Below are 16,896 nucleotides of genomic sequence, written 5' to 3'. Positions count from 1 at the left end.
TCCAGTGCAGTTTCACTTTTCTATACATGCCTCCGTCTGAGAGCCGTTTCTACGAAGCCCCTTCAGCCCACTCTGGGACTGGTTTCCAAGAGCATCACAGAGCATCGGCAGCGCTGACCATTTCACAGGATGAAAACTTATGTGATCCGTTTCCAGATGGCACAGATGGGAATGGATCGACTTTGTTACTTGTGTGAGTCACACATTGCCTACACAGTATGCAGACTACACGTTGAGCTCCTGGCAGTTACATGGAGCTCTTTGTGAGACTGTTGTGGGAAATATGTTAAATAAAAATTACTGTTTTTTTGGTCCTTGAAAAATGTTTTCTACTAGACACATTTTATGTGCATCTGTGTTGTGTGTGATCATTTGCGGCGGTGCTCTGTTGCAGATGTTTCAGGAAACATTTACGTCAGAGTGATTCTGAAAAACATCAGCAAAACTTCTTCGTCACCAACCAACCACTCAAAGATCCAGCAGAGCATTAAAAACACCAGGAAGCTTTTAAATTGGCAACCAGTCAAACTCGACCGAAGCGCAGACTTTTAGCTTTAATTTAAGGGCTTCTGTGCATCTGTGTAGAAACTACAGACATTCCTACTGCCTTCCACAAAGCTGTGAACTGAAGTCTTGCCTGACAAACACCCTGCATGACAGTAACACAACAAAAACTGAAACAAGCAAATCTGGAAATGAACTGAAGTGAAATTAAATGCAAAACAAAAACTTGAAATGAAATAAAACTACAAACCAACTAGAAAAAACAAAACTTGAATAACTGTGCTGCTGCCTGCTTTACTGTTAGGCTATGAAGTGCAGAAATTCCTATAAGCATAAATTGACTTTCATGTCACAGCTGTTAGTTTTCTCTTTGCTGGAGAGAAAGCAACAAATCTAACACTGTTTACAGCTGCTGCTGCTGCAAAAGGTGCGTGTTTGGACAACCATGCTCAGCCAGCACCGGCTGGATTAATGGAGCTGAGAGAAGATTTTCTGAACACAACATGGTGGAGAAATAAACAACCCTCACCCCTGATTGTAACTGGAAACTGTAACTGGATCACGGCTCAGGCTTCTGTGTGCAGTTGGGTTTTTCCCCCATTTGATTCATTTCTGGGAAACCTAGAGGGACGCACTGTTACGAGTGTGGGTTCTTTTAAAGTGTGATGTTTGCGTGCGCACTATTTTGCACCTGTTTGGAAATGTGGGAAATATTAAATGCAAAGTTCAGCCAATAACAAAAACAAACCTCCTAATTTATGATTTTTACTTCCTCGATAATCCTGATGACGAGCAGCTTTCATTTTACTGGTTCTTACCTTCTCCATCTCGCCGCTCTTCCTCTTGCGTGCTGAGCGGGTGATTTTGACGGTGACGGCGCCCTCCTCTCCCTGCCGGCGCAGAGCCATGCGGTTGGGCTGCAGCGGGCTGAAGGAGATCTCCAGCTCAGGCCGAGGGAAGCGACTCATTCTGCCCTCTTCTGTGGAAATCTCAGAGGACTCCAGGACTGACGGACAGCCGCTCGAAACCTGCGGGACCACATGTGGGCTTAAGGTCAAGGGTCACTTCATCATCACTCGAGAGAGAAATGTCACAAGGTCTGGCGATCGAGGCTTCTCCGCCTGTTACAATAAAGGTGTCGAGGCCAGTTGGCACAACTGCTGAGTGTTATCAAATCAAAACGTCGAGCCGTCAGCTGTAAATCACCTCACATGAAAGGTGACCATGAACAGGCCAATCAGAAGTGATGTGGGTTAAAATAAGGAGCGACATCACAAAAGGCACAGAGCCACGGCAGCAGTGAGAGCAAAAGCATGTCACAGCTGTATCGTATTAAAAATCTCTGCAGTAAGTGAGACGACTATCACAGCACCATCATTTAAACATGTGACATGTAGTTAAGTTTCCATGTTGTTTAGATGTCATTCAGCTGTAGCCCCGCAGCGTTAAACAGTCTGAGAGCGAGTGAGGAACAATTAAAACAGCAGAAGTCAAGTTCAACCTGGTACCAAGGCTTTGTACAATATGTAATAGTGTGCAGGTTAATTGTTTTAAAATGACTCATAGCTAAGTGGAAAAACAAGGAATAAGACAGCTACATAAGCTCATTTCTCAGTGATGCTCATGAAGGAAAGACCCGTTTCTAAAAACTGAACACCTTCTTACTGTTGTCGTCCCACAGAGTCGAGGTTTGATGGATCGTCCAGGAAAGGTGACACTAACAGATTAGTCGCTATATGATGCTTTTTATGTGTGTTGATTTTGGCTTTTAATGATAATCTGCTCAGGTGAACATTTGGTGTGTGGCTTAAGTTACCATGGCGATGCACCCCAGCAGGAAGTCAAACAACTTTGTGACCCTGAAAACTCAGGGTTAACCCTGAAGTCACCTCGCTGAGCCCCAAATCCTGCTTTGTAGCACACGACCCACACTGAAGCAGACAGCGACTCAAAACAGTTCCACTTATGAAAAGCACATCACGACAACTTCTGAAGTGCTCATCTGTACGCCGCGAAAAGACTCGCTGACGAGGAAAAAAACAAAGGCCGTGCAAAAATTGACACTGAGCATAAAAGTCGAAAGAAATGAAAGAAACTTGTTTTTTCTGAGAGTGAAAGATACGGGAAAAGTTGCTGCATGCAGTCCTGCAACTTATTGACCTCTAAAGGCAGTTTATCACATATCTGCATTCCAGGAGGTTCATACATGCTGTGAATGGCCTCAGTCAGCTGGAACCTCGAGCACGAACGCTTTAAAACTGACTTCACACGTGAATCTTAGATTATTATTTTATATGTGCTGTTAGTGTTTACGTAAAATACTTTGGATTTTTTGGTTTATTCATTTTGGATGTAGTAAAATCTCAGGTGTTGTAAAGGCTGCAGACAGGAATTAGTGTTTGGCCAAACACAGCAGATTAAAAACTCATCAAGCTGTCTTCTCTTTGAAATTGAATTTGGACAAAGTCCAGAACTGGCAGAAACCAATTGGCTTCTAGTGCAACCATCTACAGTCTAAAGTCTGAGAGCTGGTGCTCTGAGTGCCCTGATAATGAGGACTCCAACAGAAGCCTCTTTTGTTTTTCTTCTGTTTACTGGAGGCTGGAGAGAGGGGAAACAGTGACGCCTGCTGGAGATCCGTCGCAGGTTCGAGGGAGCATATCCGCAAACTACGTTGAGAGTATGTATTGGACAACACCGTCAGGGGTCTGTTAGATCCAAAACTCGTGCACCAAAGCAACCAGAGCCATAAAGAACATTATGAACTCACACAAAGAGCAAGGATGCCACAGAGGGTACGGCCACCACAGGAAGAACTGTGGCAAGTTCACCAAGACGAGACATGAACACAAAAAACTGTGATTTGAGATAACTTCAAAGTTTAAACTTAATCGATACAGAAATTCTGTCAGCCAAAAGCACGGTTCAACGAAAAGGCAAAGGGGGGGGGGGAGTCTGAGCTGCAGGCAGAACTCACTGCTGGCTCGTCTTTGAATCAAGCCAACATTGTGTTTGGATTATTAGTGAGCTGCTGGACCGCACTGGAAGAACACTCTGATGACTCCAGTCACATGACCTCAGCTGCAGACTGCATCTGACCTTTTCCTGTTCCCTCTGTTTGATCTGTATCATTAATTTAATATACAGTATTGTTATTATCTCTCAGTCTGGTTTTTGCATTATGTTTTAATTCAAATTGCCAAATCTGCCTTAGTTTTATGTTATCTGTAATATGTTATTTATGGCTATAACGTTAACTCTGTGGCTACTATTGTGTGTCACTATTACTCTGGAGAAAAAGAGAAGGTGAAGTAGAGGGAATAAAGTCGGCTGACTAATGCAGCTGTAACTGAGCACACGGAAACTCACCACTGTGGTCACAGCCACTCAAAAGAGCCGTGGCTCAAGCACACGTGCCAACTCGAGCGTACGTTATCGGTTCATAAAGTACAATCTCCTCTCGCCACTCCCCAGCTCTAGCACCACAAAGGCTCTGTCACGTATCCCACACACTGGTTTGTGACTCTAATAAGGACTGTGTGTGAGGGGATATCTACAGACCACAGGAGGAGGAAGAGGAGGAGGTTCAGTACACAGCTGTTGTTTCTGCACTCGTGTCATCTCAGCAGCTTACCTGGCTGCTGACGGACGCTCTGGTATCCTTCCTTCCAGACTTCCTGACAATGGTTTCACTCCTGGGTTTCTCCATGAGAGCAGCAGAGCTCTCTTTGTTTTCAGCCTGCTGCTGCCAGAACGAGAAAACATCTCATGTTATTATTAACGTCTTTTGATTGTTTTGGTCCCAAAGCTACAAATTGCAGAAAAAAAAGACATAAAAGTGATAAAAGTCACAAACAAGTTGGACACTGCATATTTTTGTTCAGGTACAGCTTTGCTATCTTACTTCTATATGCTCACATTCCAACACACACACGCACTCACATCATTGAAATGATTTTATTCATATATAGGGTCAGGGTTTAGATCTTAGTTTGTTTCCTTCTCACAGCTGGTGTTTAACACTAAAAGGAAACATTCACTCATCCTGGAACATCAGGGGATTTTCACCCACACGTCCCAGGAATGGGTGGACCAAAGAGAAGTACACAGTTTCATTCGTTTTATTTGTTTTACTTAACGATTTGTCACCAGTTTTAGTGGGGTTTTTTCATTCGCTGCTCCGATGATACAATTTTTTTTACTTCCATGAGATGCTGTGTATGAGGGGAAATAAAATAAGAGTACAGTGGTCCCTCGCTATAATGCGGTTCACTTTTTTACGTCTCATTGTGTTCTGCGTCCTGATTGGCTGTAGATTATTCAATCTCGTGCCGTGTCTCCTGTACAGTACAGAATGCGTTCAGCTTGTCAAATTTATTAAATTCACATAAATCTTCGATCTCTAGCACTGAAGCGCTGGTACTGTGTGTTTGTAGGTTTTCTCCCCAACAAACAACAATGTCGACGAGACGTTTTGCAGGCAGCCGCGGGTGTCTTTGGTTTCATTCTATAATACTGGACTTATTTTTCTATGAGGGTTTGAACTTTGAGTGTTTAAGCAAGAGAGAAAAGTGTGAAAATGTTCATGCCTGTCTGAGAAAAGTGTATGAAGTGTGTAGCGAGGGGTTTACAGCCTTAAAACATTTATAATTATTGTAAAAGATAAAGCTGGCAGATTTCACCTATCGCGGGTTATTTTTAGCACATAACTGACCACTGCACTTCAATTTGGTATGTATTGTTGTACTTTCTTGATGGAATTGTTTTATATTATATCAGGTAAACTATACCAGACGTGAGCACAGTAGTGTTTGAGGGTTAAAGATGAGAATGATTTTCCTTGCTACAAACAGCCCAGTTTGTCTGTGTTCTCTGCTCATCTTCTGGCTCTGTTTATAGATGGAGATCAGATGTGTCTAATCCGGGCGTCCTCTGCCTTTTTCATTATATTTACACTTCTTACATTTAAGCTGGAGCGCTAAGCAAACCAACGAAAGCAAATCTGCACGCCTGAAGCTCTTTTCTCGTCCCGTTATCCTCTGACCTGCTCGCTGAGAAATGAAAACGAACATCTGTTTGAACATAAGAGAAAAAAATGTTCCTGCTGCCCGCCATCTTCACCTTCAAACATAAAACAACTACAGAGCTATGCACTCATTTACATCTGCTCTCTTTTTCCATGTAAAACTAAAAATACGGCCCTTTGTTTAAAGACTCCTCAGTTTTGACAGATGCTACATAAAAACATTGAGCTTTAAGCTAAAGGCGCTCCTAACATACTTTTAAACTATAGGAGTAATCTGAGGGCGGAAAGATGTCGAAGCATCCTTGAACATTTTTAAGCGTCTCGGTTCCTTCTCAGACACAGGGTGCGTTCTGCTCCCTGCCTGATAAAGTCAGATTTGGATCGTCTCAGGCTTTGCAGAGGTCACGTCCAAGGGCTGTTTCCTGATAGACTTCTACAGGACCTGCAGTGCTTTGGAAACCACAGGAGTTTCCCCCTGGTGGTCATTAAGGGCATAAAAGGTTTTACCAGAACAACTTTTAAGTAAAAGTTAACAGAACGTTCATCCAGACATGAAGACGACAGGTTCAGATGTTGTCGGCTTACGATGAAAAGAGTGCACGTCTGAACGGGGCTATAAATCAAAGATAAGCACCACTGCCGTCCTGTGTGGAGGATTAAAACCACAAATCTTTAAAGCTACCTTTCAAATGCGACCATGGGTGGATATCTGATTTTGAAAAGTTCTTGTTTGACTCGAGTAAGGCTTAAAACACTGACCTGTGTCGCTGTGTCCTCCTGTTTCACTGTGGAGGCCTTGAGCTGCTCCGTCAGCCTCAGGATCTCTGCCTCCTTTTCAGACAGAGCAGCCTGCAGCGTCGCCACGCTGGGACCACCGTCGCTGCCCTGAAACAGGAAGTTCATGGACACTGAGCACGTCTTCTGCATCTCACCTTCAATTTCATGCTTTTGAGAGACCCTTGAAACATGCCAGAGATGGCTGACAATATAGACTTTCAACACATATCAATTCATTTTCCTTTGTATTGATACACCGATACGGTTCGCTCTCACACCTCCCGGCACATTCCTGATTCATCAGCTTGCTGCCGACCCATTCACCCTCCGTCAGAATTGGTTTCTGGCTTGAACGTCTTCGCCTGAATTACCCCAACGCTACAACTACTAGCTCAGCCTAGACTAGTTTATGCTATCTGAGCAGAAGTCGAAGGTGAGCAGGTATGTTTGAGCTGCAGGCCGGTGGGTGGAAATAGAAACTGGGACTAATTTGCATATTCATAGATGGAGGAGACCGAAGGAAGCAAAAGGTGTCGAGTTGGATCTGAGCCACTAAGGCGTGAAGGGATTACTTTATGGAAAACAGCATGTAACGTTGACGAACAGAGATGAGCTTTTCATTTTTTAAATCAATGCCAGAAGAAGAACTTCGAAAGGTCAAAGTAGAAAGTTTAATACTTTCTAAGGAAGTCGCACTGAACACAATAGCTTGCACTACATAAAGCTTAGGAGTGGTACACCTCCTATACACAGGGAGTGACGGGGGGGGGGGGAGAGATCGGCCCTGTTTGCCTGCAGATGTAGAATCCATTCCCCTCACCACAAACTAAAAGGAACACTCTGAGAAGGTTGAACTCTTAAGAAACCAACAAAATTGCTTCCAATACATCAGAACTGAGGTCTCTGACTTTGAATCATCCTGGAACATATACAGTGGCTTCAATTTAAAGTTCTGTATGACTAGAAAGATAAACGGCACAAAAAAAAATAAAAACTATAATTTAAACTCATTTTCTGTGCATCGCTCAGATATAAAGCCTTCGTGTTTTTCTTGCTACGAATGGCTGTGAAGTGTTTTCGCTTTGGCTTCATTTTATTTGTTATTGTTGTGGAAAATAATCAGATCAGCGGGCACAGTTTAGTATTTCCTGGCGAGTTTGCAACCATTCAAACAGAAACAAGCTGATAAAGAAGAATAACTGTTTTCTGGAGACTAAAATAAATGGATATAAAACACACTTTTTATATTTATGGCTCCATTAAAACCTGGAAGCGTTTACGCCGCTTTGACTTCCATCAAAGTGGGAAAATGAAGAACTACGTTTGGACAAACTGCAGAGGAACCGGCAACATAACTGAGCTAACAATCAAAAGCAGGCCGGTGCAGCGGATCCCCGTCGTTCATCATCACTGCTGTGCGGGGACGTTTTTAAACGACCGAGGCAACAAGCAGGAACTCTTTTCATTCTATCACCAAATTGATGCCAACATTTCAGTATTAGGTTATTGAGGTTTCTGCACTTGATCAAAACATGGACACAGCGAAGGAAACTCTTATGTTATTTATTAAAGACATATTTGATGCAGACGATACCAAATGATAAAATTGAGTTCTGTGTAAAAATATGACTAACATTTCATTACAATCCCCTTTAAAATCTCCAACAAGTTGTCTGTGACTCAGACATCCATCTCAGTACTCCATGTTGAAGCGTGCACAGGAGGTAAGCTGCAAACCTCCTGAAGCATTTTTACCTTCACTGCACAAAAGTCCTGGCAAACGGCAGGAGCATGAAAACAACACTGGAAGAACAACTTTTTAACAAACATGATCAAACTTTCTGTCCTGTCACACCTGAGGTCAAAAAACAGCAGTGGCTGTTCAACAACTTAAGGCAGAACAACTCGTGCTGCAGTTCTATCAAACATCATATCTGAAGAGATCCAGACACAAGGGTGTCACATTTTACTCGCTTCGACTCATCTCTCCTTTCTTCCTCCCCTCCTGCACTGACGTAGCTGGTGGGAGGGGCTAAAGGGCAGCCACGCAGGAAGTGACCAGCAGCGATATCATAGAAAGCCAATGACATTCAGCGATTTCAGTAGAATTCAAACTGAATTAAACTATAAATAAGACCAAAAGATACTGCTGACTGACATATGACGGGGGGAGGAGGGTTATGTATTAGACGGTTACCTAGACAACGCTAGTGTGGACTATCCATTAGTGACTAACCATCAGCTGGTAGCAGCTCCTTCTGCATTGGATGAGTTTCTCTTTTTGTTTTGATCCATTTTCTTGAGATAAATTTGAAAACCGGCGGCAGAAATATGCCGGATACTTTTTTTTTTTCCTTTTTCTTTTTTTGGAAAAAACAAATAAATATAAATGACAGATACATAAATATCTGCAGAAATGCACAGCAGGTCCCGGCGTACGTTACAGCGTAGGGTTTCAACCCATAAAGTCATCCTTAGAGAGGCATGGAGAGGACCAGAGGATGTGCTATCTGAGGGCTCGACGCTATTTTATTTGAAACTGTATCCACTCATAATACAAGTCCAGTGATTCCCTGTAGTGACTTCATATATCTGTGTGCAATCAGCACTGCAGTGTCAATATTTCAATGCTGTAGCTGTTTTTCCCACATTCACACTTATTGACTTTCCTTTACGTCACTTAGTGGCTTTTCCGATACAGAGACGCCTGCAGCAAACTGGCTGCAGACCTCCACCAATTTTTTTAAAATCAATACGGTTTGTGCAAAATTATAACACCCCTCCCCCAACTGACTCTTTTATGCTTTAGGTGGACTGCCCGGTCACATTGAGTGATGATACTATGATAAAAAGCCTAAAAGCTAAAACAGATACAGTTCCACATTCACAAAGGTGTATGTGAGGTTTAAAAAAAAAACAAAAAAGGGATGCAGAAAACGTGGAACAGATAACCTGTTTGCTCTACGAGGCATTATTCAGTCCTCTTCAATAAATCCTGTTTAAAGATTTAAATAAAGAAATAAAACATGGCAGGAAGCTGTGCAAGTTCAAACGTCCACCTCTGACTAAACCGTGATCCATCACATCACAGCAGGTTTTAAACTGATGGGCTGTAAATAGACTGAGGTGAAACACAGCAGGGCTGTAGTCTTATTTTATTATATACTAAATATACTTCATACTGAAGGACATTACCTGACGGTGTTTGAGACACACATTGCAAATATCACCCCGCATCTTGCACATGAAACAGACGATCATGCCTTAAACCACCATGCTTAACCTTTCCCATCTTTCTTTTATAACAGGAGCCCGATTTAAGACTCTGCCCCCGGGGCCTGTGATCCTCGTTATGTTATACTGACCTCTTGTGGCGGCTGTGTGTTATTTTGCTGCAGCTGCTGGATGAGCTTGTCTTTCTCTGCTTGGCTGGAAAGAAGCCTTTTTAGCTGGACCTCCAAAGCTGCGACCAGAGTGTCTCTCTCCTGCCTCCAATTCTCCATGGTTATCTCCTTTTCAGCCAGCTGGGACTCCTGACGGAAAAGGAGAAACAGCATCATATATGCTCGACCAACTTTCTCGCCAATTTAAGCTGCGCTCCAAAAAGTAACTCCATCAGTAAAAATCATCCTCTGCTGTAAGCATCACAAGCAACTTTGTGAAGCACATATCTGAAAGCAAAAGCCACATTTTAACTAATCAGGTTTGTTATTAATACGTATGTCTGTGTTGAATTTATTGTAAGGTGGGTCCTTTGATAATAAGAAAGTGGTTGAATGGCCATCACAATCTAACTCGGTTCAAACCCTCATTGGTCGATGGTGGGTGTCAGACAGTTTTTAGCATCGTCCTCCTCTTACCAGCTCGCTCTGCAGCCGAGTGCAGCGCTCTCTGTCTTCGGCAAACTTCCTCATTTCTTGGTTCCTCTTGTCCTCGGCCTCTTTAGCTTGGCTGATCAGGGAGACTTTTTCCTCCAGCCATTTCCTGCGGTCCGCCTGGTGCTTCTCTGCAGAAATCTGCGGGACAAAAATAGTAAGTAATAAAACTAAAAATAGTAAAAGGTAAAATTGCAAACATGTATTCAAATTAAGCAAAAAAAAAAAAAAAAAAAAGTGCTGAACTATGTTATTGCAAACCTGACTCAAAGTCAAAGGCCTGCTAACAGGAATTCCTCCAAACTCAACCATGAACCCTTGTGCGTAGTTGGCAGACTGAATTACACCTTCTGTCTAAAGAAAAAACATATTTAATAAGATTTGTCTATTTTCTTCCACTTATCCAATCAGGGTCGCGTGGGAATGAAACATCTCACACAGCTGACATGGGGCGAGAGGCGGGGTACACCCTGGGCTGCCCCAGTGCTAACACGGAGAGACACACACAACCAGTCACATCTATGGGCCATTTAGAATCACCCGAACTAACCTCACCCCACTGACTGCATGTGTGGATGCACCTGACGCTCTCACGGGTCTCCTACAGCAGTTCCCTCAGTCCTAAAGAGAACCAATGTGACCCCGGCTATTATTAAGGTTTATTCTTCTTCGAGCGAGTCACTTCATCCACGCGGCAGGTTGGAGTTTTATATGTCACACTTTTTTTTTTTCTTTTAACAAAAATGTACTTGGTTAGAGTCAGAACACAAAGTATTAGGTTGAAGTTGGGTGTTAAACTTAGACAAAGATCAATGTTTAGGTTGAAAACAACAGTTGCTGTTTCTTCTTCTTCTTTTTTTTTTTAAAAAAGCTTGATTTATTTGGTTGCCAAGGTGACGCGATATTGTGCTGACTGCCACAAAATCGGAACTAACGTCCATGAAGACAAGCTGATTGTTTAGACTATTTCTCGGTTTGTTGAGCTCAGGCTCGACAATCGCAGATGAAGATCTGGTGCAGTCAGACCTCAGCATAACAAAATGATCCCCATCCTCCTGACGATGATGCACACAGCTGTTTAACACGCATATCGGACCAGCCAAAGACACGTGAACTGTAATCAGGACTGAAAAGACTGAACACATGATCGTACAGAATATAATATACATGTAATCCTTTCAATTAAGTCCTGGGCTCAAAGTCCACTTGCAGACACACCGTTTGGTAACATTTCTGTTCTGTGACATCAACACAAATGCTAATAATGAATCTGCTTCCGTACCTTCACGCTGTCCTGAGCTTCAGCTGCTTCCTGTTTGGCCCTTTTTAAGTCATCTGATTGGCTGTTGCTGAGCTGCTGGTGTGTGTTGTTTCCACTTCCCTGCTGCTGCAGCATCTCTTTCAATTTTTCCACCTCTGAAAAGGTTTACAGCACAGAACGAAGACTGACGACACAGCATATGTAACTATAAAGTTAAATGCAACTTTGAGTATAGCTTTACAATAACTAGTAAGACATGAGAGTAGAAATGCAAGAAGTACAGTAAAAAAAAAAAAAAAAAAAGAGAAAGAAAACGGGCAGAGAACATCTCTGTTTACTGTATAATTAAAACTATGAAAACTAGAAGTAGAGCATGTCAAAGGTCAAAGTCGATCAACTGTTGCTTTGAACTATAAAAGACTGAACCTGAGCCAGTGTCCGTACGAGAGCCTTCGACTTCCTCTAACTACTAAAACCTGCCTTCTTTTCACCTCCTGTTTCTTACCACTGGAGAGCTCCTGGATGAGGTTAAGTTTCTCCTCCAGGACCTGCTCCATCTGCTCCTGAGTATCCTCCTGCTCCGACAGAGCCAAACGCATGCCCTCCATCACCCGCTCCTTGGCCTCCAGCTCTACGAACGACCAAAAACACACGCAGCAAAAGTTCAGGTTCACATCCACCACGATGAACAAGTTAATAACCTCTGCTGGTTACTAACATAAAAACCAGTTAAACACTACTGGGAAAGCTTGAGTGAACATTTTTCCCGTTCAACAGTTTGGCGATATTTGAAGAGTTCATATTGTGTGAAGTTAAGAGCAGGACACGTGTACATGGGAAGAGCACCAACGTCTTTAATGAAGGACCTTTCACAGGTAAAGACAGTTGGTGAGGACAGATTTTTACTCTTCGTTCTTCACTCAGTAAGAAAGCGAGTAGGTGGCTGAGAAAGGGGAGCTTAGAGCTGCCTTTGCAATAAAGGTAAGTGGGAGAAAATGGACGGACAGCTTAAACGTTAAGGTAAATGTGTTTGGGGAAAAAACAACATGTATAAGTGAATAAAGCACAGAGAAACTCTGACCTTTACAGGCCTGCTGGTAGAGCTGCAGCGTCTGGTCAGACTTTGCATGAGATGACTGCTCCTACAGAGGCAGGCAGAAGGCATCAACAACATGAGACGCTCCCCACAAAGAGAACGTCTGTCTCACATTTACTAGTTATCATCATCACATGTACATTACACAATATATTATTATCAGCAGCATGATGAGCTTGCTCCCACACAGTGAGTAGTGTCTGGTGAGGGAACGGACGACCTCACCACTTTGAGCTGCTGGATGGTTCGGTCTCTGCCGGCGAGGTCAGACTGAAGCTGCTTCTTTGCTTTCTCAGCGTCGGACTGTTTCTGCTTCAGAACCTTCTCCTCGTCTCTCATGGCTGAAATCTGGACAAAAAGGACAAAAAGTAAGGATCTGAAGCTGACTTTACTCAGTCACAGCAATCTATCTTACGGGACCACAGAGCAGTCATTACTATTTTTACAAACAAATCAGCATTAAAGGTTTCTGAAAGTAAAAAGTTCGACTTTTTCCCAGCATGCAGCTCTGCAGGTTAACTGTGATTCAGAGCTCTGCTGCTCAGGGCTGTACCAGCCTAACTGGAGCATGAACGGGGGTCCAGCTCACTCCTGAAATAGCACCGTGAGGGTAAATGTGTACAGGCACAAATGTGTTGCATGTCTGAAATGTTTGTGAGGACACGGCTAAAAACATTTAAGACACATCGAAACATAATTTAAACCCATTTAAGCCAAGTTTGTTCTTTTAAGGACCTGCTGTCACTGATGTAGATCAGTGGATCTACTTTATCTAAGAATTAGCAGCAATCCTGACCTCTCACTGGCACTAAAGCCATCTTTGCACTGGAGTTCTAATATTCACGCAAAACTAAACTGACACTAAACATTTTAAAGTAAATAAAACTGAACTGAAACAGTCAAACTCACACTGGAAACCAACCAAAACTAAACTCAATTTAAAAATCACAATAAAATAAACCAAATTAGGAAACATAAAACTGTATCAGCAGCTGATGTGCTGCAGTAAACTGCATCAGCAGTGAGGAGTGTGAGCAACAGACTGAAACATCCAATAATGCGTGCACCTCCTTCTGGACCTGCTGCATCTGCTTCTTGTAGTCAGCCAGCTTCTCTCTGAGGTCTGAAGAGTCCTCCTCCTTCCTCTGAAGGTCCACGCTGAGGCTCTTCACCTTCTCTGAGTCCTGCTTGGCGTTTTCCTTCAGCCTGAGAGGGAAAGACATGATGTTCAGACTCTTTCATGGCTGGATTTTTACAGCGTCCACCAGACTCAAAGGTACAAACAAACCAAAGCAGCCTAATAAGTGCTAAAAAAAAAATGATGAACAACACAGCCAGTGCTTCCCACTCTTTGTTACTTTTCTCCTTGAGAGGATATAAACAGCAGTTTGGGTGAGCGACACACCTACAGACAGAATTCAATCTGTTATACAGCGATACATTTCTCATTAGTTAGTATTCCCTTTAACACCGTTTATATAAGAACAACATTTTACTGTCATTTTTCATTGTTAATTAGCAACTCAACCAGTTTTATGTTCCAGGGAACCATCTCTAGATCCCAGATTATTAGAGAGGGGCAGAAATCTATGAACGAACACCTTTATCAATACATATCAATACAGGCGGTCTATAACAATTAATTTCATCCTGATCGAGTCAAGGTTTTAATTAGAGATAAATATTCTTCGATGTTCGCCCGATACAGTCATGAAATCATCACAGATGTAGGTAAATAAAAACATTTAATAGTTTTGTTCAGGTGAAGAGGAACAATGTTTGTGACCTGCAGCATGAACCCGGCTTCATCTTTCCTGATTTTTTGTTGTTACTTTAGAAGTTATAATTAGACTCAAACAGAAAGAATTCTCATTTACCATCAGTAACACTGTGAGCTCTGCGCTGGCTCTGAGAGCAGCTGCGCACTAATGCAGTCATTACAAAGGCAGCTCAGCTCTGGGCTGATGAGTTTCTCATAATAGCAACTCTTGTAGATAAAACTCATCAGAATGATTGAAAGCATGTGTTTCACAGTGATTTGGAAGAGCAGATAAGTGAGGGAGGCAGAGGCGGGATTTTAGAGAGCCGGGCTGAGAGCGGAGATATTTTACACTCCGGCTGTAGCGGGAACCGACGCGTCTGTAATCCTGAGCTAAATATAACATGAAAAGGCTTTGATCAGTTTCACTGGACTTAACAAGTGTCGGAACATGATGATGTAGCAGCTACAGGCCCAACTTTCCAACTTGCCTCAGATCTAAACACAATGACGAGTTACCTGCTGATGTCCTCGTCTCTCTTCTTCAGCTCGGCTTCCTTCTGAGCGATGGCCTCGTGCGCCACCGCCAGCAGCTCCCGTCTCCTTTCGACCTCCTTGCGCCGGGCCTCCTGAACAGCTTGGCACTCGTCCTCCTCACGCCGCTCCTGAGCCTCCTGCAAACTCTTCTTCAGGGATGTCACCTGTGCATCCTTTTCCAGCAGCTCTTTCTGCAGCTCTGCTAGCTTCTCCTCCATCTGACTGTCCTTTTCCTCCAGCATCCTCTCGGTCTCTGAGGACGACGGCTGAGCTTCGGTTTTGCAGGACTCCTTTTGTTTCTCCATGTTGGAAACTTTTTTCCCTGAGTTCATCCTCTTGAGATCTTTAGCCTCTGAGTGAATCCGGGCGTCTTCCAGCTCTGTCTTGAGGCGCTCTGCAGCTCGCTCCTGCTCTCTGAGCTTCTGTCTGAGGTCATCTACGAGCTTGCTGGAATCAGATTTTTGTTCACTCAGTCTGCGTTTCAACTCTTCCAGCTGCTGCAGCGATGATGCTTCTTGTTCTCGCAGCCTCTCTTTGAGCTGCTCGACCTGCCTTTCTGAGGCTGCCGTCTGCTGCTCGAGTTTTTCTCTCAGCTCCTCCGCTTCCTCTCTGGAATCCCGTTTTTGGCACTCGAGCTGAGTTTGGAGATCATCCAGTGGTGCCTGTGACATCTCTCCTTGCTGCTTAAGTTTATTTTGCAGTTCTTCAACTTCCTGTTTTGAAGATGCCTCCTTCTGACTCGACAGCTCCAGCTGCTGGTCCAGGACCAGCTGTTTGTGTGCCAGCTGTTGTTTGACCTCAGCCAGCTCGTGCTCCAGATCCAGCACTTCTCTGTGCTTGGCCTCAGTTTTCTGTCTTTCCTCAGCCAGGCTCTTCTGAAACTGAGACACTTCCTCTTGCAGTTTCTCATTCGCACCTTGTGACACTGCAGAGGTGTGCACTTCCTGCTTTAGCCTGTCAGCTTCCTGTGTCAGAGTTTGGATCTGGGAACACTTCTCCTGAATCGCCTTGGCTTGTTCATCCACTTGTGCTTGAGCAGCTTGTAGTTGGACAAAGGCTTTTTCAGCTCTCTCTGCGTTGCTGGTCACCTGTGGCAGTTTCATGGTAAGCACAGGGAGTTTTAATCAAACACAAGAGACAAAATTCCACATGATATAAACGACATGTAGCTGAAAACACACACACACACACACACACACACACACACACACACACACACACACACACACACACACACACACACACAGAGGATTTGGGCAGTTTCTGGCCTCCAGAGTTTAAACAAACAAAAGCATCAAACTTTTGGCTGCCCTCTTATTCCCACCACAGCTGGAAGCTTCCACAACTTTAACTCTACAGATATTTGAGTTGGATCTTCTTCCTGACGCCACACTTTTATACACAAGTTTGATACATAGAAAAAAATTAAAATCACTACATCTCGACTGATGTGTGAGAGCGCTGTAAACTGTTTCCAGGGCCGTCACCGTCTTCGGGGTGATCGATTTAACATTTTTGGTCACATTTCTGGGTAAAAATCATACCTGGTGTTCTGCCGTTTCCAGTTTCACAGTCAGCTCTCCCAGTTCTTGTCGGAGTGTGTCCGCCTCCTCGTGCCTCCTCTGCTCTGCCAGCCTGCTTATCTCCTTCCTCTCCTCCTCCTCCCTGCTACTCTTCTCTTCATGAAGAGCAGCGAGCGCTGCCATGGCCTCCTCCTTGGCTCTCCTCTCAGTTTCCAGGGCTGCCATTGCTTTCTCTTTGCTTTTTCTCTCTTCTTCAAGGGACTCCAGCATCTTCTCGTTACTTTGCTTTAGATCTCCAACTGCTGCAGCGGCCTCATCCCTTTTTTTCCTCTCCGCCTTTAAAGATGCTAGTGCCTCCTCTTTTCCCAAAGTCTGGCCCTCCAACACAGCAAGGGCCTCTTCTCTGGCTCGGAGCTCCTTCTGGAGAGCTGTCAAAGCCCCCTGAGTGATTGAAATGATGGAATTACTCCCAGTTTAACATATAAACAGGCGCGAAATGAAATGTGAAAAGAGATATTCATGTAATGCAGACAAAAGT

General features: G+C 43.6%; 1 protein-coding gene across 3 annotated transcripts in view; it reads right to left on the bottom strand.

Annotated features, from left to right (window-relative positions):
• LOC146375370 (kinesin-like protein KIF20B) overlaps window positions 1-16,896 on the bottom strand; it is a 62,059-nt gene that overhangs the window by 25,355 nt on the left and 19,808 nt on the right. For 2 of the 3 annotated variants that reach the window (XM_084948339.1, XM_084948342.1), the window contains exons 19-30: window positions 16,380-16,799; window positions 14,818-15,923; window positions 13,607-13,745; window positions 12,765-12,887; window positions 12,525-12,585; window positions 11,949-12,074; window positions 11,465-11,598; window positions 10,168-10,323; window positions 9,673-9,840; window positions 6,290-6,415; window positions 4,139-4,249; window positions 1,323-1,532 (exon numbers count right to left, since the gene is read on the bottom strand). In XM_084948339.1, coding sequence (XP_084804465.1) covers window positions 1,323-1,532; window positions 4,139-4,249; window positions 6,290-6,415; window positions 9,673-9,840; window positions 10,168-10,323; window positions 11,465-11,598; window positions 11,949-12,074; window positions 12,525-12,585; window positions 12,765-12,887; window positions 13,607-13,745; window positions 14,818-15,923; window positions 16,380-16,799 — 2,880 coding nt within the window. The remainder of the gene's footprint in view (window positions 1-1,322; window positions 1,533-4,138; window positions 4,250-6,289; window positions 6,416-9,672; window positions 9,841-10,167; window positions 10,324-11,464; window positions 11,599-11,948; window positions 12,075-12,524; window positions 12,586-12,764; window positions 12,888-13,606; window positions 13,746-14,817; window positions 15,924-16,379; window positions 16,800-16,896) is intronic. The other variant, XM_084948340.1, reaches the window with a different exon arrangement.

The sequence above is a fragment of the Perissodus microlepis genome, chromosome 13 (genome assembly GCF_051167445.1).
Source record: "Perissodus microlepis isolate ML-2025 ecotype Zambia chromosome 13, ASM5116744v1, whole genome shotgun sequence".
Lineage (NCBI taxonomy): Eukaryota > Metazoa > Chordata > Actinopteri > Cichliformes > Cichlidae > Perissodus > Perissodus microlepis.
Note: the sequence above shows the minus strand (reverse complement) of the source record. Positions and strands in the feature narration are given on the sequence as shown.